The sequence below is a fragment of the Rhinopithecus bieti genome, unplaced genomic scaffold (assembly GCF_001698545.2).
Source record: "Rhinopithecus bieti isolate Rb0 unplaced genomic scaffold, ASM169854v2 scaffold_21601, whole genome shotgun sequence".
In the NCBI taxonomy this organism is placed as follows: Eukaryota; Metazoa; Chordata; class Mammalia; order Primates; family Cercopithecidae; genus Rhinopithecus; species Rhinopithecus bieti.
Window position 1 is genome coordinate 231,383 of NW_016810227.1, and position 26,319 is coordinate 257,701.

Genomic DNA, 26,319 nt, shown 5'->3' on the forward strand with positions numbered 1-26,319 from the left:
GAGATTCCAACTTTGAAAAGTTGGGGGTGGTTTGTGTTGGGAAAGGCCTGTGATTGGACTGCAGAATTCACTAGGGAGGAGGAAAGCAAAAGTAAAAAGGAAATAGCTAGGGCGAGGGAATAGGGGGGAAGCCATCTTCACCTCCCACCCCAACGCACACACAATTAAGCCTGGAAGCGGCGTGCAACCACTAGCCTGGGGAGGGTCCGCATGTGTCAAGGGTGAAGGCAACAGATGCTGGACCCAGGGAGCTCTCTGCCACAAGCCAGTCTGCAAGGCCTCAGGGACCAACTTACCAACAGTTGGACTTGATCACTAGCTGGCAAACTGAGCTCATGCATCGGGTGGAATAACAAGCGGACTTTGCTCTCTGCTGTGCAAAACGCTGTTTTTAGAGGATTTGCCACAGCAGTGGATAGAAAGCAGGAGACCACCACTGGAACCCTTGAGACTTCTTTGAGAGAGCCACAGCGTAAGAGATTACCCTGCTTGGTATTTTGCAGGATGATGGTGGCCCTTCGAGGAGCTTCTGCATTGCTCGTTCTGTTCCTTGCAGCTTTTCTGCCCCCGCCGCAGTGTGCCCAGGACCCAGCAATGGTGCATTACATCTACCAGCGCTTTCGAGTCTTGGAGGTAAGTGGCATCTGTACACCTTGGACAAGGAACAGGCCTCCCAGAAATACCTTATTTTACCCATGTTTCTCTATCTACTGGGTTGTATTTTTCCCAGATAGCAAATGACACATTGCCAAAGTTACACTTCAAAATGCTCATAATCTAGCTGTTTAGAGCCCAACTCCAGAGTCCAGTGTACCACTCCCAGACCTTGAGCACAGTTGCACTGTGTGCTCTGATTTGGCAGTTTGTCTCATCTGTAAAATGGGGATAATAGTAGAATTTATATTGTAATGCTATTCTGAAGATTTAATCCATAGCTAAAATACTGCCTGGCATAATGGTATGTATCTAAAATGTTGTTATTCACCATAGTTCATTTTTTAAAATATGAAACTTAAAATGTTGGTCACTTTTCTTCATGTTTAGTGTTTCAGGCTGATAATGAATTTCAGCTTTTCTTTTGTCTTCTATGATAAACCATTAGGTCACTGTAAAAAGTCATGATATTGATGTATTGAGAAGTCTTAGTTTCTTTTGCTGAACTGGATTTAGATTTAGAAATGAGCAGATTTTGGCCAAGTTAAACAGAAAGAAAGCATTCAGGCTGCCACCTCATTAAAATGTGCAAAACCCAACATTTTGGCGGCCTGGACAGGCTCCCAGGGACAAATGTAACCCTCCACCCTAGCCTTTGCCACACCCTGGCACTGACTATTCATACTTAATGACTTGCTTTTGTACCAAGCTAAACTGATAAATTATTTATCTTCTTTCAAAGACACTCTTATTGCTAATAATTATTTTCTACATTTTCCTGAAAAATCTTCATGTCCAAATTACGTGTTCTTCTAGTTACAGTCAGGGTAAAGTAATTCCACACAGCAAGCCGAACACATTTCCTAAGGGCGTCCAGCCAACAGGCTGAGGCCTGGAGGCAGTGGATGAAGTGTTCCCAGATGAGCAGCCTCTTGTGCTTCTTCACTTGCTCCCTCCTGAGCCTCACCTCCTTAGAAGTGCCAGAATGATGCTCACCCAGGATCCCTCTGCATTTAGCACCGACTTGCCTTGGGAGTAAAGCCAGCCAAATCCCTGCAAATTGTCTTTCAATACCTTAAGAACTTGTCAAGGGTATAAAGTACAGACTAATCCTTTTATAGTTATGAATGTGGATTTGAAAAAGACAAGATCTTCCCACCCCAGTCCTGACCTGAGGTGAAGCTAAGTTGCAGGTGGCAGTCACTGTTAGCCAACGCAGACACTTAACACAGTGATAGCATTCCCAGCCTGAGAAGCCAGTGTCAGAAGGGTAGGAAAAAAGAGGGTAGGGATTCAGGAAAGTATTTTGGGTCTTTCTGTCTTTCTCCCTTCAAAATAAACAGCCTTACATATTGCTGTTTGGAGCATACATTTTTACATTTGTGGACAGCATTTTGATAAACTATGGCAAATGAGCTTTAGGTCGACATTCTCTTTGACCAAGCAATCCCATTCCCATTCATTTATTCTTTTGTTCAGCAAATATTTATTGAGTATTATTATGTGCTTGACCCTGTGCCAAGTGCTAGGGATGGATATTCTGGAAATCTGTCTTAAAATAATCTGATGAAGATGTAAATACAAAGTTTTTTTTCCTTAAAATAATCTGATGAAGATGTAAATACAAATGTTTTTTATCCTCAGCACTGATCGAATGACAAAAAATTTAAAACTATGTAAATATACATCAAAAAGAGTCTAAGAATAAATAACAGGATATCAACTCAATGGAATGCACTCATTAAAGTTATGGTATAGATATACATTAATTGGTATCTAAGTATGTTCACAATATATCTACAGATGAAAAAGATGATACAAAACATATAGTAAAATCACATTTTAAAAATATATATTTACATATGTATGACTAAATGCTCGGGAAAACTTTTAAAACTGATATACTGAAGTATCAATAGTACCTTTGAATTTAGGAATTAGGGGTGATTTCAATTTTTCCCCTATTTGATTATGTGTAATTTTCTAATCCTTTTCTATAAATGATAGCTATTTACATTATTTGGGTAATTTAAATAACAAGCAATAATTTGCAAATTTATTTTCTGACTGAAGCAAGGGCTGGAAAAATGTACCCAAGCAACAAGGGCATACATTCAAGAATTCCAAGAGTTCTCAAAAAATATATCTGTCATGCTGGGAAGATGTCAGACCTACACAAGTGAGTACAAGAGTGCAGTGGGTAACTTGGCACTGAGAGTTGAACGTGCCCAACGGGAGATTGACTACATACAATACCTTCGAGAAGCTGACGAGTGCATAGAATCAGAGGACAAGACACTGGCAGAAATGTTGCTCCAAGAAGCTGAAGAAGAGAAAAAGATCCGGACTCTGCTGAATGCAAGTAAGAATACTGCATCTTTTCCTAGCCCTTCTAGGGACTATCATGCTCAGAAACACACAGACTCAGAGCAGTCAGGGAGCATCATAGAGTAATGAGAGTAAGAGCTGGAGGTGTGCTTTTGTGTGCATTGCTGAGAGAGAAAGGTATAAAGAGAACAGGTGTCCAAAGGGAAATCTATTCTCAGAAAGCCACTCTTTCTTTCACACAGAGTGCCTAAAGACTCCATAGAAGGTCAAGACTATAGTGCCAAAGGTCAGCCCAAGGAGACCACCTCCTGATAAACCTTGGTTTGGTGGAGATGTGTGGTCCCAGATTTTTTCAGGGAAAGTGGCAGTTTGGTGGATTCTACATCCAGTACCCAGGGTGTAGATAGTATCTGCAAATGTACCAAGAAACAGTCTTAAATTGGAAATGGCAACAGCCAACCCTCAGGGCTGGGAACTGCAGTGAATTACTACTGTGTGTGCTGTCTGAGATGGTGATAGGCATGGGATGTGGTCTAATCTTGTGATCCATCAGAATCACTTCCTGGCCATTAAGAATAATGTGTAGCAGCTCAAATTATAATAAACAGTATCAGGCAATAAACACACAAATGACAAAGAAAAATTTTCTGTGCATGAGTCTATTTCATTAAAACAATGAGGGAGACAAATCTCCCACCTCCGGGTTTGTATTCTGAGATGTTTTCATTACAAATAGGAAGACTTTATTTACATGCTAATTACATCTGTTCCAGTTCAAGAACCTCCATCAGGAAAATGACATATAAGCTGAGTGCCATCATTGTACTAAAAGTTTCACGTACCTTCTCAATGTAATCCTTCTAAGAAATTCATGATCACTATAAGGAAAAGAGTCTTCCTAAATGAGGTGACACTTGGTCTGAGTTTTGAACAAAGAAGTTAGAAAAGAATGAGCAGAGGGTACTTCAAGTCAGGGCACAATATACCAAAGGCATGAGGGTACTGTAGCACCTTGACATGTAGACCCACAAATATGGCTGAGTGAAAGCTTTTTAGAGAGGTGACAGTAGGAAAACTAGGTTGAAGAGCTCAGCAGGACCTAGTTAATGAGAGACCTTGCATGCTAGATGAAGGAAGTTGAAGCTCACTGGAGAAACTACAGAGAACTATTGAGCAATATTAAACAAGGGCATGATACAAAGGAAGAGGGTAAAACTAGAGAGAGGAGACCAGTCAGGGAATGCTGAAATAATTTGGGCAACAAGTGAGAGTGTTGGCATTAAGTGTCATGGGACAGAGAACAGGTGGATTTGAGAGCCATTGAGAGTTAGAATCCACATGGCTTTCTGACTGCTAATTAAAAGTAAAGGATGAGTGAGATGAGTCTAGGATGTTTCCCAGGTTTTGGGCTTAGGTCATCGAATGGCTGGTATGAAATATATTGAAATGGAAAACTCAAAAGGAGTTTGGGAGCACTTATTACTGTATGATTTTTTTAGACCATTTATAATTTTGAAACTGTTTAGTTCATTTATTGGCTCACAGCTTATTTCCTACCTCCCTACCTGTAATGTCAGCTCTATGAGAACTTGGAACCCCAGTTTCATGTTCAATGCTGTGTCTCCAGTGCCTAGAATGGGATCTATTCAATAAATAGTTTTCAGTAAGTAATTAAACAATTAAAAATAAATAAATGAATGGATGTAGGGATTGTCAACACAGGCAGAGGGCTTAGTCAGGCTTTGGGGGGAAAAAAAAACAAAAAAACAACAAAAAAAACATCTTATCTCTGAGTCAGAAGAGAGGAGGGTGCCTTGCCTATAATATGAAGCAATAGGTCAAGTGAGCAATCCTTTTTGGCCCTGACATTGTCCTGAGATGAATCATCCTCAAAGAGGGAGAAGCTGGGGGTAAGCACAGAGTGAGGGAAGGAAATGGGCCAACAGAGATGAACAGGGGCTTCCTAGAATGCTCATGGAGAGGACTGGGTGCTAATGTGGCCTAATCTAGAATGTGTGTGAACTTTCACACTGGAGGGTCAGGCAGGACCCTAAGTCTGAATAGTTGTGCTGAATTGTATTCCTGAGCTGTCCCTGGTCCCTGGACACTCTCAGCCTACCAGGTGTTGAGATTACCCCTTCCCATTCCAGCTAGAGCTCAGTGGAGGTCCTGAGACTGGACTTGCTTTTTCAACCCCCATCCTCAGCCCCTCAGATACTGTAGTTCTGAAATATCCCCTCTCCTAGCTCTGTGGTATATGAAAACATTTCTGAACCTATCAGAGATTGCTGCATCCATGTCTGTTGCCTCTGGAGCTCACATTTGATGCTGTGTTGGTTTGTAAATCAGCCAATACTTCTTGCCTCCCACTACTGGATGGGCCCTGTGCTGCACAGGAGGGATGGAGGACCAAGTAGGACACGTCTGCATCCTGCTCTAGCTTCCTTACCACTTCTCTTGCCTCCCACAGTCTGCTTGCTGTCATGTAGACTTTCCACAACACAAAATAGATCATAATTCTCCTCTGTGAGGAACATATTTTTGTCATTTACCATCAATTATCAACAACAAAAAAATCCATTCAAATCTCCTAGCTTTCTTTTACATAAGAAAGGCCCTTTACAAAGTGATGCAAGTTGATCTCCAGCTTCTTCTCCCATAACTTACCCAAATGCAGTTTAAATATACATATACATATATTTATGTATGTGTGTATATATGTATATATTAAAATATATATGATTAATATATATTTATATATATTTTCCTAGCAATCCTTTATGACTCAAAAATGCTGTGAATTCTTTGTGAAGACCTATGAGGGTGAGAATAGAGGTGAGGGGGCTGCCAGGCAGATTGGCCTACAGTGCTCCTGGAGCACTTCATTCATTCCTCTCAGGGAGCATCTCACATACCCGACCACACAAGTCTGTATGTGTTTGACTCCTCAGTCATTCCACAAACATACTGACATCTTCTTTTCTGCATTCACAGAGCCTAGGTCATGTCCTCCCATGGAGAAGGCCACAGAAATTGTTTACAGAGGAAATAATGATGGCAGAGTCCCCCACAGAGCTTAGTTTAGGGAAAGATAAACCTAGAAACAAGCACAACTGTGTGATTAGTGCCCTTCTGATTTACTATTTTTAGAGGTTCTCTATCTAGGAGTAGACTTTGGAAGGTCAAGTTATTTCCCTGTTAGGCACTGTTTTGTATTGTATATATTATGCACACTCCTGCTTTTTTGCCATTTCTTTTAGTAACTATGCCTATATCGGTTCTCATGCTGTCAACGAATTACCATAGGTTTAGCATCTTAAAACAATACACGTTTACTACCTCAGAGTTTATGTGGGTCAGGAGTCCATGCATGGCTTAGCTGGGTCCTCTGCTGGTACTTGTAGGGCTGGAACCCTCAGCTCCTACTTGTAGGGCTGGAATCCTCAGCTCCTACAGCCTCTCCTTGCCATAGGCACTGCATAACACATCTATTGCTCCTTCAAGTAGATGGAGAGTGCTTCTCTTTAGGAAGCGCCTAGTCCCTTTTTTAAGGGCTTTTATGTGATTCAGCCAGCCCACCCATAATTTCCTGTTGATAACTTCAAAATCAACTGATTTGGAACCTTATTTTTATATGCAAAATTCCTTCACCTTTGTCTTACAATGTAATGCAATCATAGAGTGCTGTCCTGTCATACACGCACAGGTCCTGCCCACACTCAAGGGAAAGGAATTACACTGGGCATATACACCGGGGGTAAAAATCCTGGGGACTGTTTAAGAATTCTGCCTATTACAATGCTTTAGTTTGATAGGGTCAGCTGGTGCTACTAATTACCTGTACCTGCCTTCTTCCTGGAAGACTCTGATCTTCCTGTCTTCCAACCTTGGCCTATAGAGACTGTGCCAGTTACAGACCTTCCCCTAAAATCCTGAAGACTCAAGTTAGCACCCTTCTGTGGGCAAAAACTGTGGGATTATGGGCTAGGAAGGTATTGCCAGAGGTCAGTTCAGAGGGTTTCATTCATATGTATGCATTGTCTTAGAGAGTTTGTAAACCCCTACAGAATAGGTGATGCAACTTCCTTGGAAAATTTAACCTTATATCTCAGGAGACTTCCAGGAAATTCTAGTACTAATTTCAATGGTTCTCACTTATTTTAGGAATATTATTCAGGCAACTACTAAGGGCCAAGTACTGAGAATAATAAGATAAAATGGCTCTATAATTAAGCCATTCCCTAGAGAGCTGTTCTCAAATCTTCAACCTTTATTTAGAGATTATCCCCAAATGACATTCACATGAGGTTTTCAACTCAGGGACATTTTGGGGATAGGTACAATCTTAGAATCTTAACTCTCTCTCCCACTTTCCCACTCTTCCCTCTCTCTCTTCTCTCATTTATAGACATACACAATTTAGGATGCAAAGAAGTGAACACTGTTTGAATATAGTCTAACTTATTTTTTAAAATTATTCCAAGTCTTTGAAACTATAACTATTATTAAAATAAAATTTTGCATTGCACTTTATAATTTATGACAAAGAATCATTGCCTCAGACACCCAGATTAAGAATTTATCCAACTGATACTCTTTGTAAGATTCCACAGCCTGCATTCTTGTGTGGATACAAGTATTAACCTCTTTTTAACTTGTAAATAGTCTGTGAAGAAAAATCCTCAAGGCAGTCAAAATAAGCCATTATGGCAGATTTTATTTTATTTCCTGTTGTCGTCCAGTTCTTTTTATTGCAAGGGTGCATGAAAGTTACCTCAAGTAACCTTCACCCTGCTGAAATAAATAACTCATATCTTTTGCTAGATCATGTTTCAAATAAGAAAGTCTGTTGCAACATATTTAAAGCCTCTGGGATCTATCTAGGTTTTATAAGTGTGCATGACCCATATTCAAAACCATTAAAAGCAAAACAACTAAACAAAAATCCCCGCTATTAACCAAATAAAATGTATCTGTTAGCCAACTCTCAAGGTCCATTAGTTTGTCATGAGCGGAACAAAATATTAAAAGAAGTATAACTAATTTGCAACAGATGTGTTTACCACAAAAGAAGGGATTGAAAGTATAAATGCAGGTGTATTACAGGTGCGTGTGTGTGTGTGCGCACGTGTGTGTACATGTGACTGCGTGCACCCAGCTATTTCTGCATTCACGGGGACAGCCACATTGGAGGTATGTGTAGAGTACAGCTTATCCTGTGCTTTCCCTTGGAGAGGCCACGCCCATGGATCACTGTGCTGGGTTCAGAAAGACCCAGGTACATAGTACTTCTTTTGTTTATCCATCTGAAAGGCCTGTAGTCTATGAGGATACCTCCAATCCCATCACTACGGATTCTCACAGAGGATTAGCTTGTGGCTCCAGGTGCCCTGAACATCCACTCATTCTCGCTATAACTTAGTTGTTTTATTTATTCAACAAATGTCCAACTGAATTCTAGAAATATGTTGGCATTGTGCCAGGCATTAGAGATGGAATGTTGGATAGGATAACATTCTTGTCCTCAAAAAGCTTACGGCCAAGGGGAGAAGCTGTCTAGACAAATTCAGAGTGATAATGGCTCTGATGGAGGGATGCAAAGGATGTCACAAAAGCACAGGGGACAGGCATTAAGTAGATATGGTCAGGGTTGCCATGTAGAAGGGGGGATTATGGAATCTTGAAAGTAGCCCTCAAGCTGAGTTTTAATCATGGAAAAAAGCTAATTAAGTGGAGAATCAAGTAAAGGGCATTTCAAGAAAATGAAACAGCATGGTGCAGCACAAGCATAATTGGGCTCAGTGTGTTTGCGGAGCAAGTTGTTCAATGGAGCTCAGGTGAAGGAGGAAGTTGTAGAGAGGCGATGAAAGGACCAGACATGAGCTAAGCTCCTTTGTGCTATACTAGTTGACACTTGCAAGCTGTAGGGAATCAGAATAATGTGAACAACGGCAATTAATATTACTGAATGTGTATTATGTACCACATAATCCTTAAGCATTTTACATATCTCACTGGACTATGTCATGCAATACTCACGATAACCCTGTGAGATATGTACTGTATATTATCTCCCATTTTATAGATGAGGAAACAAAGACACTGAGAGGATAAGTCATTTGTCCAAGGTCACACAACTGATAGATGGCAGAGCTGCAATTCGACCCAGACAGGCTGGGTCCTGCACACACTCACCTCTTCCATTGTGCTGTCTGCAGAGTAGTGATAAGAATGGGAGTATCGGGGCTCAGAGGAGGTTCATTCTGGCCACAAGGTGCAGAGCAGAATGGGAGTAGGGGAGACTGAGGGGACACAGAAGAGACAGGCTGAACCCAGTGAAGCCATCTCCAGGACTGCCAGGGAGGCACATGAGGTAGGAGCCTTCTGTTGTGAGAGTAGGTGCCTGGGCCCAGAAGTTCTAGCTGTTTCTGATCTTATCATGGGTCACAGTATGAAGACCATGTTAGTTTCCTGGTCACTATTGGATGATGGTTCCTACTTACAAACAGATTGGTTTTAGATTCTTAAACTCTGGCCAAGAAGGTCCAATTTTCTTTCCCTACCCTCTTGTTTTTTAGTTCCCTGCCATTTCTTCATTGACTTTTAAACAATAAAATTCCCGTGCTTTCCCCACTTTTTGCTCAGTTAACAGAATAGTCACACACACACTTTCCTGGGCTAGAAATCTTCCCTTTGGCCCTTGTCTGACTGGTCACCATATCCAGTACATTTTTCCTTGTGAATCTCTCTCAAGTGTACTCTTTCCACCTGCACTGCTCTCTCACCATCTCTAGTCTTGATTCCTATGAAAGCCTCCTTGCTGACCTTCCTGCCTCCCATTTCTCCCTGTTCTCGGGCTTATCCTATATTGCCACAGAGTAATCTTGCCAGAGTTACCACATCGCTGCTTTATCCCCTTCAATGGCAACCAAAACCCGCAGGGTAAAGCAACCCCCACAAAATAACATATAAAGAAAGTCCTTTACAACCTGACCCCCACCAGCCTGGCTCTCTTTGGTTTAAGTATGAAAGTAATATTTACAAGTTAAATAAAAACTATGACTATGGTATCCACTATATGTGTTGTGCTTACTTTTATCATAGAAGTGGATAAGAAGCCAACAATTGAACATGGCAACTTTGAGCATCCCTCAGCATCTTGTGCCGCTGCTGCCTATCCCTATCTGTCTGGTGCTCTGTCCATCTCACCTGCTATTCTGAAAACGTAAACTATACCTCATGCATGCCTGAGTCATTTATGCTGTGTTCCCTAAGTCTATCATTGTGCGTGCAACAGAGAAGGGGATCAATCTTTTCTGACCTGAAAGAATCGTTTATTCAAAAGTGGAGGGAACTATTTGCCAGAGATAGCATTCAGCCCTTCAATCTGATGTCTTGTCTGATGACCACAACAACCTTGCTAGGTCGATACTATTATAGCTCCTTTTCAGATGAAGAAACTGTGGCTTAGAGAGTTCCACAGAGCCCATCTCCTCTCCCCACATTCCTGCCACATACAGGAGTATGCACCACCCCAGACACACTAGATCCATCTCTGCCTCTGTGTCTACTCACAATCTCCACCACATCCTGTATCAGTTATCTGCTGCCACAATAATGCTACACAGCAAACCACGCCCAAACTTAGTGGGTTCAGACAACAATCGTTTATCATTTCTCAGGGGTCCGTAGGGTGGCTGGGTAGGCTCACTTGTGCACCTGCAGTCAGTGGCACATTGCCTAGGAACAGCTGGGTGAGGATGGCCTCAGCTGGGGTGACTGAGCTACCCTCTGTGTGGCCCCTGCTCCTGTATGACGCTAACCTGGCCCAGCCTCATGACGGAGGCAGATGTCTAAGAGAGAAAGCAGAAGCACACAAGGTCACTAGGAACTTAGCCTGGTCACTTTAACACTTTGGTGTTCCAAGTATGGCTCTGAAGCTCACCCATCTACTACTATGACCTCTAGTTATACCCATATAAGGCTTTTCATCTCAATGTTCATGGAAACAGGCAGCAATCAAGACTGATTTTAAAATATGCAAACATCTACATGAAAGCAGTGAGTCAGGCATTGGTATGATTAGCAGTTTTGAAGAAGTATCACCAAAGAACCAGCGAGAAGGCGGCTGCAAAGTTCAGGTTCAGGAAGCAGGCCCTAGACCATCACATGTTGAGAAAGGATGACAAGAATAGGATGAAATGAGATGCACTTCACAGGAAGAATCCATGGGGAAACAACAAAATGACTTTGTGTCTTCTAACTATACACAAGGGAATGGTATTGCCACAGCTAGAAATTGAGAGTATTTCCACCCTTTTCAGTTTGGAATATTACAGGAAACACACACACACACACACACACACACACACACATACACAATGCAAAAAATAAGCTCAGTCTTTAAATGAGAAATAAATAAAAACAAGAAGTTCATAATTATAACCTTGGAATGGTTACAATGTTGTTGCAGTCAGATAATTGGTGGAAAGTGGAAACTGATCAGCAATTCCCCAGCGCAGCCTAGGCAACAAAGCCAGACACCATCTCTATAAAACACACAAATTATCCAGGCATAGTGGCATGTGCCTGTAGTCCCAGCTACAATGTAGCTGGGAGGTCTGGGCTGCAGTGAACCTTGATCATGCAACTGCACTCCAGCCTGGGTGACAGAGAAAGACTCTGTCTCAAAAAAATAAATTCCCCAGAGGATGGCCCATTTTCATGCTTTATGTGAGTGTTGACGAGCCTGGATGCTTTAGGACAGTTCTTAAACTTTCAGGTTCAGAAACCCTTTACAGTCATAAAAATTATTCAGGCCTCCAAATAGGTTTTGTTGAGACTGGTTATAACTATTGACCATTTACCATATTCATAATTAAAATGGAGAAATTGTAATAATATGTACCAGATGCTATTCCAGGATAAGACATGCATCTGTGAAAAGAAAAACAGATAAGACAAAGCCCCTGCTTTATTTTTCTTTCATTTTTTAGAGCTGACATTCTTTTGAGGGAGGCCAAACGATAAATATGTTAGCAGATAAATGTATAATATGCAGACAGAATATAATAAGCACTATAGAGGAAAATAAACTAAGGAAAGGGGTTATGGAGACTTGGCCTCTTCCAGAAGGAGGCATTGTAAGGAAGTTGTCTATGTTGTCTGTGTTGGAATCCAGCTGTAGGGACCCCATGGTGGAGCCAGGCTGGACTCACACTCATACCTCACACATCTTCGCAGCTTCCACACTCTCCATTGAAGTTCTAAACGTGATGTTTTTGGGCAACACACATCTATGCATGTGAAAAGCCATGTGTCAAGTCTGTTTCTTTTTCATAATTTATTGCTATTATCAATAAAGCTGTTAGGGTTCAGGACAGGGTGCCATGGAATACTCTGAATTTAGTGCTGGAAAGCTAGAAAAACCTATGATATGGATTTAATAAAGGATTCTGTGTGATTCACTAAAACCAACATGTAAAGCACTTACTGTATGCCAGGCCCTGTTTAAGCCCTAACCCTGGGTTCACAGCCCTTCTGCAATGCCAAATTGCCCCATGGCTCACTGAATTTTATACAGTACCTATTTTCCTACTACCCATCCACTGAAGCACTCAGTGAAATATCACCTGCTAATCTATTTGATTTCTAGGCTGGCACAGTATGAAGTGGGATAGCAAGTTTGGAAACTGACAAACTCTGCATAATCTGAATCTAACTGGCTTCTGAGTTTGGAAAGTAAGCAGTAAATTGACTACTGAGGGAGATATATATTGTGTCCCAGGCACTTAGGATAAATAGAGTCTAAAGTGCTTGCAAGGAAACAAAGTGAATAATCAATTCTAGTTCAGCATAATAACTGCCCTGGAAGGGGTTACACAGAATGCTTTCAGCAGATGAGAATGACCATCTAACTGCTCTGCAGGAGCAGAGGATTTTGTTTTGAATAATGAACAGGTGTATCCCAAGTTAGCAAAGGAGAGCTAAGGAGAAGTCTGAGCAAAGTCTAAAACTTGTGGGAAGCCATGGCAGGTTTGGTGACTAGTGACTAGCGTGATGAGGAAGTGACAAGAGAGGAAGTTGATTAAGCACTCTGCATGCTATGCTGAGATATCTGAAACTTATTCCGTGAGCAAAATCATGAAATACCCCTAATTTTTAGAATAAGTCCATGCTGACAATTTTATAGATATTTTATATCTGACTACAAGTCTGAAAGCCATCATCTTTGTCATCTCAGTGCCTACATCCTACCTATCAGCTGATTAGTATTGACAAATGTTTATGAACATGAATACAATCCAGATGGTTGAAAAAGTCACGTTTTATAAGAGCATTTCAGGAAGCAGTCAAAATACTCAGGGTTTTAAGAGAATTCTCTTCTCTTTAATGAATTCGTCACTCTTCCCAAGCCAACCTGTTTTTCCTTCTCTGCTGCTATCTCATGTACCCTATCACCCCATTTTTGAGTCTGATTTGGTATCAACAGGTTCCCTCAATTGAATCCGTTATTAAGACCTGATCTCTCCTTTTTCTAACTACTTATATCCATCACTATTTGAATAGTTCTCATCTGGATCATACTTACAAACTCATTACCTGGTTTCCCTCTGTCCTTCCCCATCCCCAAGCCATTCTCCACCAGCAGCCAGACCAATGTTTCTGATCCTTAACTCAGACTGAGTGACTCCCATATAAAGTAATACGTCTCACCAGATATGGAGAGTGTTGCTATTAAATCAGGGGAAAAGTATTTAAAAGATTAAAGTAAGTGATAATTGTGTATGAATTTACAAGTTATATGAAAAGATTCAAATAAGTAATACTTGTGTATGAATGTACTGTGAGGCCTTGCGCCAAATTTTATCCTAATTGCTTGTCTGCAATTCTGCCTGAGGGGGAAACCCAGACTCTCATTCTCTGGTTTGCCAAGGAAACCCTGCATGTCATTGTCTCTGTTAAAAAAATTTGCATCTTGGCTGGACCCAAAGGTTTCAAATTTATTTCCCATCCTTCCCCAACCTTTTCTTCCTGCTAATTATCTCTTCTCAAGAGCAGCACAGCAGGGAGATTATCCTCAAATTCCAAAAGAAAAGGAATTGATAAAACCTACAGAGTATCAGCCCTGAAAACTACATATAGAGAGCATCCAACCTAAACCTCTTGTTTTACAGCTGGGAAAAACAAGGTTGGGTTGACAAAGGGACTTTTGGGGAGACACACAGAGCCAAAGGCTGAGTTCAGACCACTCACATCTCTGACTCCAAATGCTGGGTTTCATCTACAAAGGAAGGAATAGGAGAAGCAGAAGGAACATGGGGGGAGTTTTTTTTTTTTTTTCCAGAACTATGTTTCCCTGACCAAAACCATATATCCACTCTTGTGTTACTTCTCCAAGGGTTCTGCATTAGAAAAGAAGAGGGTAAAATAAGCATGTTTGTGTTGGTTTCTGCTGTATTTTATTTTACTGACTGATTTATTGTTTTGTTTTGTTGTTGTTGTTGTTTGTTTGTTTGTTTGGAGACAGGGTCTCCCTCTGTTGCCCAGGCTAGAATACAACGATACACGCTCAGCTTACTACAGCCTCAACCTCCCAGGCTCAAGTGATCCTCCCAACCTCAGCCTCCCACGTAGCTGGGACTACAGGAGTGTGCCACCAAGCCCAACTAATTTTTGTATGTTTTGTGGAGTGAGGTCTCACTATGTTGCCCACATTGGTCTTGAACTCCTGGACTCAAGGGATCCTCCCACCTCAGCCTCTCAAAGTGCTGGGATTACAGGCATGAGCCACTGTACCCAGTCATTTCTACTGTATTTTAAATGAACATTTTATTATGGGAGAGACATTAATAGGCCTTGTTCTTAGACACAGTCCCTCCATAGCTGGGCTGCAAGCCTGTTGGCTTTTCTTCAGGCAAGAAGGATGGGAAGGCTGGGGGCTTCCTAGTCAAGGCCCCTAGTCTGTGACTAGGTCCCAGAGAGCCCATTGCCCTCATCCACCCTTCTGCACACCCAGATGCTATTCATCCTTTCCCTCCACATGCATACATACACATCACTGTGCCCTTGGGGCTGGCTGGAGGGGTCCTGACTGGCTGCCTCCCAGCTCAGACTGAGCTCAGAGGACCGCATCCCCCTTTATGGCTGTGTGACCTTTCCAAGTAATTTATATAGGCCTTAATGTTTTCTCATTTGGAAAATGAGGATTGAAACACCTACCACTTAAGCTTATTATAAGAATTGTGAGTTCTACATTTTAAACATATTAAAACATCATAGTATCCCCCACCAATATATATAATTATTTGTCAATTAAAATAGAAATTTTAAAAGTTAAAAAAAAAATTATATAGGGCTGGGCATGGTAGCTCACATCTGTAATACCAGCACTTTGGGAGGCCAAGGCAAGGAGGATTGGTTGAGGCCAGGAGTTTGAGACCAGCCTGGTGAACGTAGCAAGACCCTGTCTCTAAAATAATCAAATAAAAAATGTTTAAAAACTTTAAAAAAAGAATTATATTAGTTAATGTAAAATGTCTAGCACAGTACCAAGCATACTATATGTCAGATATATTTGTAGGATATTTATTAACTTCTCTAGCCCTTGTGCTTGTTCCTTAATAGGAATAGCTTCTGGGCTTTTCTCACAGCCAATAGACCTTCCCTCTGACCTCATAAAAGTCCTCTATGGTCACTCACAGGCTTAAACCCTTACTCATCCTCTGTAAATCAGCATAGAATCAGGGAAGAGCAAAGGCTTCACATGAGACAGGTTAGGCTTGGGAAACTGAAGAAAAGTCTTTCGGGCTCAGGTGGAGGGGTGGCCCTGGTAAACAGGGCAGATCATTCCCCATCCTTCTGCAATGCAGCCTATGGACCCCAGTAGCTCAGTGTGTCAGGGGGTCCTTCTGTTAGCTGCTCCTGCAATGCATAAGGTTCCCTGTTGTCCCAGACTTCTCCACACTCCCCAGGACTTTGGCTTCCTATAACCCGGGCTGACCCAGGACAATGTTGACCCGGAGGCCACAAGAAGGCAACCCCTCAGGCTAATGAACCACGTCAGCAGGGCAGCATGGGGGCAGCTGACGGCTGAGAGACTTCTACAGCTTGCCTCCAAGTCTAGCTCTGGCCACAGTGTGAGCCAGGCAAGGCCACTGTGTCCCTGGGAACAGCCAGTGATGTCATGACCACTGAAAGGACTGACTTCCTGAGACTCAGCTCTTCCCAGCTAGGGTTGCTCCCACCCCCACTTCTGTCATGTATTCCCTTCATGAAAACCTTGGGTCAGATTTTTTAATGGAATAATGGGTTTGAAAGTATCTTAAAAGCTTTAAAGTACTTTACAAATTATTATTTACTTAAGATGGGCCTGCAGTCAGAACTCTGGAAGTGCAGTAATATTTAGACTTTAGAATAATATCTGCTTAAATGAGACTATTTTTAAATTCATTCAACAGATATTTATGAACCCCCAACTCACTGAGTTAGGCACTGGGACACAACACTATCCATGAAGATGAAGGAGCAGAGACTAGAAGCCTGGGAGCGGTAGAGAAGGACGATGAGCTAGTAAATAAAACAGACGAAATAATTAAGAATATGATAAGCAATCTTAAGGAAATAAGAAACGGGCTAGAGTAGATAATTTTTGGGTGGACATATTTACATAGTGTGGTCACAGGAAGCCTCTTAAAGACATAATATTGAAAGTGAGACTTGAAGGCTAAATAGGAGCTAACTGTGGGAAGATCAAGAAAAAGAGCACTCCAGGCAGAAAATTGCAAGTGCAGGAGCCCTGAGGCAGAAACACACTTGACATCCTGGGAGGATGGAAGACAACCAATGTAATCACAACACAGTGAGCAAGGGGAGAAAGGTATCAGGGAAAGTCACAGAGAAAGGCAGGGGCTACGTTATGTAGATTCCTTAGGTAAGGGTTTAGGATTTTATTTTAAATATGATTGAAAGGGTTTAGCCAGGCCAGTCACATAATTTATGTTTTCAAACAGATCACTCATACCGCTTTATGGAGAACATACTAATTATAGGTAAGTAAGAATAAAATCAGGGAGACAAAGTAGAGACTATTGTAGTAGTCTAGGCAAAAAGTGATGATGAATGGATTTCAGGGAAAAAAGAGGTAGTAGGTTGAAAGTGAGATGTATATTTGAGTATTTTCATGTAACATTATAATTTTTCTTTTCTTTTTTTTTTTTTCTGGGCGGAGTCTCGCTTTGTCTCCAGGATGGAGTGCAGTGGCGCGATCTCGGCTTACTGCAACATCTGCCTCCCAGATTCAAGCAATTCTCCTGCCTTAGCCTTCCAAGTAACTGTGATTACAGGAATGCACCCCATGCCTGGCTAATTTTTGTATTTTAAGTAGAGATAGGGTTTTGCCATGTTGGCCAGGCTGGCCTTGAACTCCTGACCTCAGGTGATCTGCCCAACTTGGCCTCCCAAAGTGCTAGGATTATAGGCGTGAGCCACCGCTCCTGGCCTTATGTAACATTATAATTTAAAGAGAAGATATATTTTCAGGATTTGCTGGTGCTGGAGAATAGAAGGAAAGAAATCAAGGATTTCTAAGTAAGAAACTTGGTTTATGGATCTTGCCTGAAGTGGAAAAAGCAGGGAGAAAGAGAGTTTGGAGGATAAAAGTAAGAGTTCTGCTTTGGACAGGTTAAGTTTGAAGATATCCAAGTAGGGACGTTGAATAAGCAGGTAGATAAATAGGTTTGGGACTAGGTAGATATCCAGATAGGGGCTGAAGATATAAAGTTGGTAGTCATCATTATTTAGAACTTCCATGGTCTCAGAGATAGAATGGAATGACTTAGAAAGTGATTGCAGACAAAGAAAAGAGGAGGCCTGAGGATAGAGTATTTAAAAGAGGAAGATGAGGAGAAACTGGAAATGGACACCAATAAAAAACAATCCAGAAAAATGGGAGGACAAACATGAGGGGGATATCCCAGAATCAGGAAGAGAAAGAGTTTCGAGGGAAAGTATTGACCAAATAATCACATTTGGCTGTAAAGTTGATAAGGATGAATCCTGTGAATTGACCCTTGGATTTGCCAACATGGAGGCTGTTGGTGACCTTGACAGAAACTGATTCAGAAAAATGGGCAGCGGAGTTTAGACCAGTGGAGAACTGAAGTCTGATTAGAATGGCTTAGAGGATCATTGGAAGTAAGGAAACACCTCTTTCAAGAAGTTTTAATTAAAGTGGAATAGAGAAATGGGGCCACGCTAGTAGGTTTTTCCAGGATGGATGATTTACTGAATGATCCAATAGGGAGGAAGAGACTACTGAGGCAGGAAAGGGAAGATAATCTCAGGTGATAAGTTCTTGAGTAGGTGAAAGGGTAAGAGATCCACTGCAAAAGTAAAGGACGCAAGAAAGACGGCAGAGAATGTAGGGTCGGGAGCAGTTTCTTGATGGATTTGGTTGTTGAAAATCCATTATTCATTCAGAAAATACAGAACTACTATGTGCCAGATGCTATTCTAGGAACAAGACATACAGTAGTGAATGAAACAGATAAGACAAAGCTTATACCCTCATGGCATTTACATTTTATTGAGGGGAATCAAGCAATAATATGCTAATGACAAATGTATAATATGTCAGACAAAATAAGCACTATGGAGAAAAATGATCTAGGGTAAAGGAGTCCCTGGAGACCTGGAGAAGAGGTTGCCTTTTTTATAGGGTGATGGGAAAAGGTCTAAATGATCAAGGACCATTTGAGAACAGGCCTAAAGGCAGCAAGGGAAGAAGCCATGTAGATATTTGTTTCCAAGCAGAGGTAACAAAAAGTGCCAAGTTCCTGAGGCAGGAGTATGTTTGGTACAATCTGAGAAATAGCAGAAGTCAGTGTGGTAGAAAAAAATGAACAAGGTGGAGAAGTTGTAGGGGACAAGGAGTGGGAGAACAGAGAGAGAAGCAATAGGAGAACAGCTTATATGTGGCTTTGGAGGTAAAGACCGAAGCTTTATCCATTTCACTCTGAGTGAAATGAGAAGCCAATGGAGGGTTTCAAGCAGACACAGGACATGATGTGACTTACATTTTAAAAGCATGCCTTTGGCTGCTGTGGGAATTGGACTATGGGAGGCAAGGATGGAGGTATGAACACCATGTAGGAGACTGCTGCTACATTAGTCCAGGCAGGAGATGGTGCAGTTCTCTTAGGATTGCTTCTACTTTCTCATGGAGTAAGTGGGAAGATCTCCATGCGAGGGTATGATGGAGGCTTGCAGGGAGATGAGAAAGTGGGATAGTCATATGGAAAGCATGATAGGACTGCTGCCCACACAGCTGGCATATAACAAGCAGTTTGCTAACATACTTGCTTACCTCCGAACCTCTGGGACCCATCTCACTGTGCATCTGTCTTCCTCCTGTCCAGTCTTCTTTCCTTCATTCTGTTTCTTGTCCTCTGACTCCAGTTGACCTTCAGTGGGCTTTAAGAACCCAAGCACTGATTAAGAAAATGACAACCTGCTGACACATCCAACTTTTTTTTTTTTTTTTTTTTTTTTTGAGACAGGGTCTGGCTCTCTCACTCAGGCTGGAATGCAGTGGCATGATCTCAGCTCACTGCAACCTCTACCTCCTGAGCTCACATGACCCTCCTACTTCAGCCTCCTGAGTAGCTGGGACTACAGGTGCACACCACCACACCCGGCTAATTATTGCATTTTTTTGTAGGGATGGGGTCTCACTCTGTTGCCCAGGCTGGTCTTGAACTCCTGAGATCAAGTGATTTGTCTGCCTCGGCCTTCCAAAGTGCTGGGCTTACAGGTGTGAGCCACGGTGTCCGGTCCACATCCAGCTTCTTATACCAAAGCCTTTCAAAGGATTTGAAGGAGTTCCTCAGAGTGCTCAGTTGTCCTTTAAAGACTATCTAACTATCATTCCACCACCTCACACCCAGAAGTCAATGAGGGAGGCCCAGGATTCCTATGCTCTTATTAAGACTACTCTTTCCTACCCATAATAGAAACTTCAGCAGGATTTGTGGTAGACCTGCAAGTTTCCTCACGCTCCTAGCAAGACCACCACTCCCTGCTTCCATGACATTGCTCACCTCACAACAGATGGCCTGATAAGGCAGTCTCAACAAGAAGTCCACAATTGGCTGGGAGTGGTATCTCATGCCTGTAATCCTAGCACTTTGGGAGGCTGAGGCAGGAGGACCACTTGAGTCCTAGAGTTTGAGACTAGCCTGGGCAACATAGTAGACCTCATTGCTGCAAAAAATAAACAAAATTAGCTGGGCCTGTTGGTGTGCATCTTTAGTACTAGTTACTCAGGAGGAGGAGGTGGGGGGATTGCTTGAGCTCAGGAGGTTGAGGCTACAGTGAGCCAAAATCATGCCACTGCACTCTAGCCTGTTTAATAGAGTAAAAAGCTGTCTCCAAAAAAAAAAAAAAAAGTCCAAAATTAGAACTGATGACCGACTTTTCTTGAAATGACCAGTAGAGCTGATTTTATCCTGATTCACATCAATCTTCAAGGAGGAAGAATTGACCATGCTCCAGGAAGATCAAGTAAAATATGGACATAAAATATCTATTTGAGTTTTCAGTTATGAGGTTCCTGGTAACATTATAAAGAATAATTTATATGGAGTTATGGTGAAGTAAAAGAATGGGAGGTGAAGATGTAGATACAGAGTATAGCCTATTCTGTAGGAGAAGCTGGCTATAAAATGATGGAAAGAGATAATGAAGCAACTAGAAAAAGGTGCCTAGTTGAAGGTGAATTGTTGTTGTTGTTTTAATGTAGGCTAGATACTTATAAGCTAAAGCTAAGAATCTAGTAATGAAGGAGAAATTAAAGATAACAGAAAAGGGATAATTCATCAAGGAAGTCTACAGGAAGCCAGGAAAAGATGAGATCACAGTACCAGTGAATGTATTCATCTTGGACAGGAGAAATGACACAGTTTCTTCTAAGATGTGTGTGAGGGTAGCAACAGGGGAACAACTAAAGAAAAGTTTATAAGTGAGGAGACAGGAAGTGTAAACAGTTCATGTCTAATGGTATTTGTTTTTTCAAAGGAATGAATCTGCTGTTGGTGAAGGGACTGGCCAGGGCAGGGTGGGTGGGGCGGGGTAGGGAAGATATTAGTATTATGTGAAGATGGTGCGCTAACCATGAAGACCAGTATGGTATTTGGGGCTCAGTTGACACTGGAGACCCCTTATGTCTAGTGGCACCAATATACACGACTGTGAGATTTTCTCCTCCATCAACACTCAACACCAGGACAAGGCAGATGTTTGAACTCATTCTGGGCCAGAGACTTTTGTTGGGTGGATATTGTGGCATAACTAGGGGTTGATGGGTGAGAATGCCAGTGAGAGAGCTATTACAGTGGTTTAGGCTGTATAGGAAAGAAAGCAAGGTCAAGAGAGGGCTGATGACCTGGGAGAAAGTAGAGGCCAAGGGACTGGAAGGCATGAGCAAAGGAGTGAGGAATGGAAGAATAACCATGGTGAGTAGGATACTGGGGTTTTCGACTTCAGATACGGAATAGTTGTTGGGAATGGGAGATTCAGAGTATAACACTGGAGAAGGATGCTAATGTGGTTTAAAAGTAAGTTTCCATGGAATTGAAGAGGTGGACATGCTCCATGCATATAGGGTAGTGTCCTGGAGAACTGCCAATGATTTAGACTGGAAGGAGTTGACAGCATGAGACACAAAGCATGAATACTAAAAAGGAAGAGATTTTGCTGTAGGTGGGAAGAATAGTAGCCTGAAGTGGCACTGAGGAGCTAGAAAACTGTAACTCCTTCATTTTACTTCACTTTTCTCCTTTCTTCCAGTTTAGATCATTTATCATCCCACTTGGATTAAAGAAATAATCTACTAATTGATTTCCCTGATTTTGGTCTCACTCCAAATGTCCATCATACACAGGACTTCTAGCTTAACCTTGTGGAACAGTCTTGACAGCCTTTATTTCACTCCTGCTCAAAAACTTCAGTATCTCTCCATCTATGGAATAAAATCCAAATTCCTTAGCCTGGCCCTTAAGGTTCCAGGCATAGAGATGGCTTCGATCTACTATAATTGACCCTTGGATAATGTGGTTGCTAGGGGTGCTGACCCTTATGTGTTGAAAATTTATGTGTAACTTTTTTTTTTTTTTTTTTTTTGAGATGGAGTCTCGCTCTGTTGCCAGGCTGGAGTGCAGTGGCATGATCTTGGCTCACCACAACCTCCGCCTCCTGGGTTCAAGCGATTCTCCTGCCTCAGCTTCCCAAGTGGCTGGGACTACCAGCACGCGCTATCACACCCAGCTAATTTTTGTAGAGACAGGGTTTCACCCTGTTGGCCAGGATGGTCTCAATCTCCTGACCTTGTGATCCGCCCATCTCAGCCTCTCAAAGTGCTGGGATTACAGGTGTGAGCCACCGTGTCCAGCCTATGTGTAACTTTTAATTCCTCCAAAACTTAACTATGGATAGTCTACTGTTGACCAGAAGACTGACTGATAACATAAACGTCGATTAACACATATTGTGAATGTTAATCTGGTCCTTTCTTATTTACAAATCCAGACAAAGAGAAAGCTGCCCCTGAAGTAATGCATTACAGCTGGGAGAAAGAGCACTGTGACTTTATTCTAAAAATAAAGTAAGCTAGAGAAAAGAAAATGTCAGTAAGAAAATCATAAGGAAAGAAAATAGATTTACTGTTCATTAAGTGGAAGTGGATCATCCTAAAGGTCTTCATCCTCATCATCCTCTTCACACTGAGTAGGCTGAGAAGGAAGAAAAGACGGGGTTGGCTTTGCTGTCTCAGGGCTGGCAGAGAATGGAGAACACCCACATTTTAATGAGATCTGCATAGTTAAAGCTCATGTTCGAGGGTCAACTGTACTTTGCTTTATATATCTAGTTTGAAGCAACATCAAACATTAGCTTGTATCGGTCTAAACTCTACACTTCTTTGCCTAATCTTAGAGTACTTTCCTGAAAGTGGTTTTGTTTGCTGTCTGGAATGCTTCTCCACTCCTCTCTAAATATTCAACTCCATTTATCCTTCAAGGACCAAATCAAATACAGATTCTTCCCTGCATCAAACGACATTTCCTTTCTCTATTCTTCTTAAAATTCCACTTTACTCCCTATATTCTAGTTAGTCCTGGACTTAATGGAAAGAACCATGCCCAATTTATGCTCATAACCCCAGCTCATAATACCTCGCTCATTATCTTGCTCCTTGTAGGTATCCGGTGTCTGCTAACTAAATGCATTCATTCATACATTCATGAATAAATAAATAGAGCTCTTATAATGTTGTAGTCGTGTTAAGAGTCAGAATCCTTCACTAGGAGATAATCTCCTTGAGGTGTAGGGTTGATATTATATTTTTTATCCTCCATACTTAGAACCATTCTGGAAACATTGTAACCTAAGTACACAGTACAATAAAATCGTGGTAAATGGAACTGAATTAGTGTCTTCACACCTAAGTCATTCTCACTGTGTCAATCCCAAGTGCTCTAGACAGTGAATACGGTCTGTGAAACAGCAAATAGCTGTTAATATCCTGAAGTGAATAAAATGCTGATTCTTAGAACTGGATAGCAAGTCTCTTAACAGAGACTTTCTTTATTCTTTCATTGAGTCATACAATGAATTGTGGTTGATCTATATACAATAACTATTATAGACACTAAGGAAAAAACAATCTGTGAAAATAAGGAAGTGAAAGAATGGGCTTAGCTTCTTGCTGGGATTTAAATGCCCTTTTTCTTAAGGAAATAAAATGCATGCCTATGTTGCATTTTCACTCTAGGATTTTCCAAGGGAAACCCTTCCTCTAAGGACTGTCATGTCACAGTAGAACTGAAAATATTCCCTACCAGTATTAAACCTGAAAGGAAACAAGATTTACCAAGCACAGTGAGCCTTTCAGAAAGCAGACAGCTCATGTTTATAAAGTAATCTCTCCTTTTTCTCCTGTTTGGCCAGGCTGTGACAACATGCTGATGAGCATAAAGTCTCTGAAAATAGTGAAGAAGATGATGGACACACATGGCTCTTGGATGAAAGATGCTGTCTATAACTCTCCAAAGGTGTACTTGTTAATTGGATCCAGAAACAACACTGTTTGGGAATTTGCAAACATACGGGCATTCATGGAGGATAACACCAAGCCAGCTCCCCGGAAACAAATCCTAACACTTTCCTGGCAGGGAACAGGCCAAGTGATCTATGAAGGTTTTCTATTTTTTCACAACCAAGCGACTTCTAATGAGATAATCAAATATAACCTGCAGAAGAGGACTGTGGAAGATCGAATGCTGCTCCCAGGAGGGGTAGGCCGAGCACTGGTTTACCAGCACTCCCCCTCAACTTACATTGACCTGGCTGTGGATGAGCATGGGCTCTGGGCCATCCACTCCGGGCCAGGCACTCATAGCCATTTGGTTCTCACAAAGATTGAGCCGGGCACACTGGGAGTGGAGCATTCATGGGATACCCCATGCAGAAGCCAGGATGCTGAAGCCTCATTCCTCTTGTGTGGGGTTCTCTATGTGGTCTACCGTACTGGGGGCCAGGGCCCTCATCGCATCACCTGCGTCTATGATCCACTGGGCACTATCAGTGAGGAAGACTTGCCCAACTTGTTCTTCCCCAAGAGACCAAGAAGTCACTCCACGATCCATTACAACCCCAGAGATAAGCAGCTCTATGCCTGGAATGAAGGAAACCAAATCATTTACAAGCTCCAGACAAAGAGAAAGCTGCCTCTGAAGTAATGCATTACAGCTGGGAGAAAGAGCATTGTGGCTTTGGCAACTGTTCTACAGGACAGTGAGGCTACAGCCCCTTCACAATATAGCATCCTCTAATCACACACAGGAAGAGTGTGTAGAAGTGGAAATACATATGCATCCTTTCCCAGATGTCACTGCCTTAGGTATCTTCCAAGAGCTTAGATGAGAGCAAGAGCATATCATTAGGAAAGTTTCAACAATGTCCATTACTCCCCCAAACCTCCTGGTTCTCAAGGCTGACCACATTCTGATACAGCTTACTTCAAGCCTTTTCTTTTACTCCCCACCAGCATTTACTGTAACTCTGCCCTCTTCCCTCCCACAATTAGAGTTATATACCAGCCCCTAATATTCAACACTGGCTTTTCTCTCCCCTGGCCTTTGCTGAAGCTTTTCCCTCTTTTTCAAATGTCTATTGATATTCTCCTATTTTCACTGCCCAACTAAAGTACTATTAATATTTCTTTCTTTCTTTCTTTTTTTTTTTTTGAGACAAGGTCTCACTATGTTGCCCAGGCTGGTCTCAAACTCCAGAGCTCAAGAGATCCTCCTGCCTCAGCCTCCTAAGTACCTGGGATTACAGGCATGTGCCACCACACCTGGCTTAAAGTACTATTTCTTATTGAGGTCTAACCTCTATTTCCCCTAGCCCTGTCCTTCCACTAAGCTAGGTAGGTGTAAAAATAAAGTGAAAATGTTAACATTTGAATACCACTTTCCAGGTGTAGAGTGTTTGCACATCATTTAATTCTCATTTCACCCTTGCGAAACATGCACAAGTCTTTACAGCTGTCATTCTAGAGTTTAGGTGAGTAACACAATTACAAAGTGAAAGATACAGCTAGAAAATACAAATTCCAGTCTTTCCATCGCCCAAGGAAACATCAAATATGTATGTTTGTTCACCTACTCTTATAGTGAATGTGTTCATCATTTCAGCCTAAAAATAACAGTCTGCCCCTTTAGCCAGTTTTCATGTCTGTGCAAGACCTTTCAATAGGCCTTTCAAATGATAATTCCTCCAGAAAACCAGTCTAAGAGTGAGGACCCCCAACTCTAGCCTCCCCTTGTCTTGCTGTCCTCTGTTTCTCTCTTTTTGCTTTAAATTCAATAAAAGTGACACTAAGCAAATAACCTCATCAGGTTATATTTGCCCATGTAGCCTAAGCATAAAAGCTTTCTGGGAGTGCTGCTCGTGTTAGGTTTACTGTGAATGATTTCCAACACACTGAGGCCCTTAGTAAATATTCTGGAATCTGGACAGAAGTCATAGAGCAGGCAAGGGACTCTGCCACAGCAGGCATGCCCTGTGGCACCGAGGGCAGCATGCCTCTTGACAGGGGCTTCCTCAGTGTTTCCCACGTGTTTATCCAATTCAGCTAAGTTCAAGTCACAAGTGCAGGCTGTGGTGCCAGTCTGTCACGTGCTGAGGCCTCTGTCTTTCCAGGTTGGTCACATGAGAAGGTTTGCTTTGTGTGCTTGCAGCTGTTTTCCTGTCTTTGCCAAGCCCAGGCTGGGACCATAG

General features: G+C 41.9%; 1 protein-coding gene across 1 annotated transcript; it reads left to right on the plus strand.

Moving 5' to 3' along the window:
• OLFML1 (olfactomedin like 1) lies at window positions 1-25,964 on the plus strand. The gene is made up of 3 exons (XM_017891655.1): window positions 1-633; window positions 2,728-3,016; window positions 23,986-25,964. The coding sequence occupies exons 1-3, from the start codon at window positions 505-507 to the stop codon at window positions 24,774-24,776; spliced, it is 1,209 nt and encodes a 402-aa protein (XP_017747144.1). The 5' UTR covers window positions 1-504; the 3' UTR covers window positions 24,777-25,964.
• Window positions 25,965-26,319: the final 355 nt, after the last annotated feature.

What these genes read in the sequence shown, in the direction of transcription:
- OLFML1 (XM_017891655.1), top strand. Translation starts at nt 505, where the DNA reads ATGATGGTGGCCCTTCGAGGAGCTTCTGCATTGCTCGTTCTGTTCCTT. An exon ending in AGCGCTTTCGAGTCTTGGAG is followed by an intron (nt 634 to 2,727) that starts GTAAGTGGCATC and finishes TTCTGACTGAAG; the next exon opens with CAAGGGCTGGAAAAATGTAC. An exon ending in CCGGACTCTGCTGAATGCAA is followed by an intron (nt 3,017 to 23,985) that starts GTAAGAATACTG and finishes CTGTTTGGCCAG; the next exon opens with GCTGTGACAACATGCTGATG.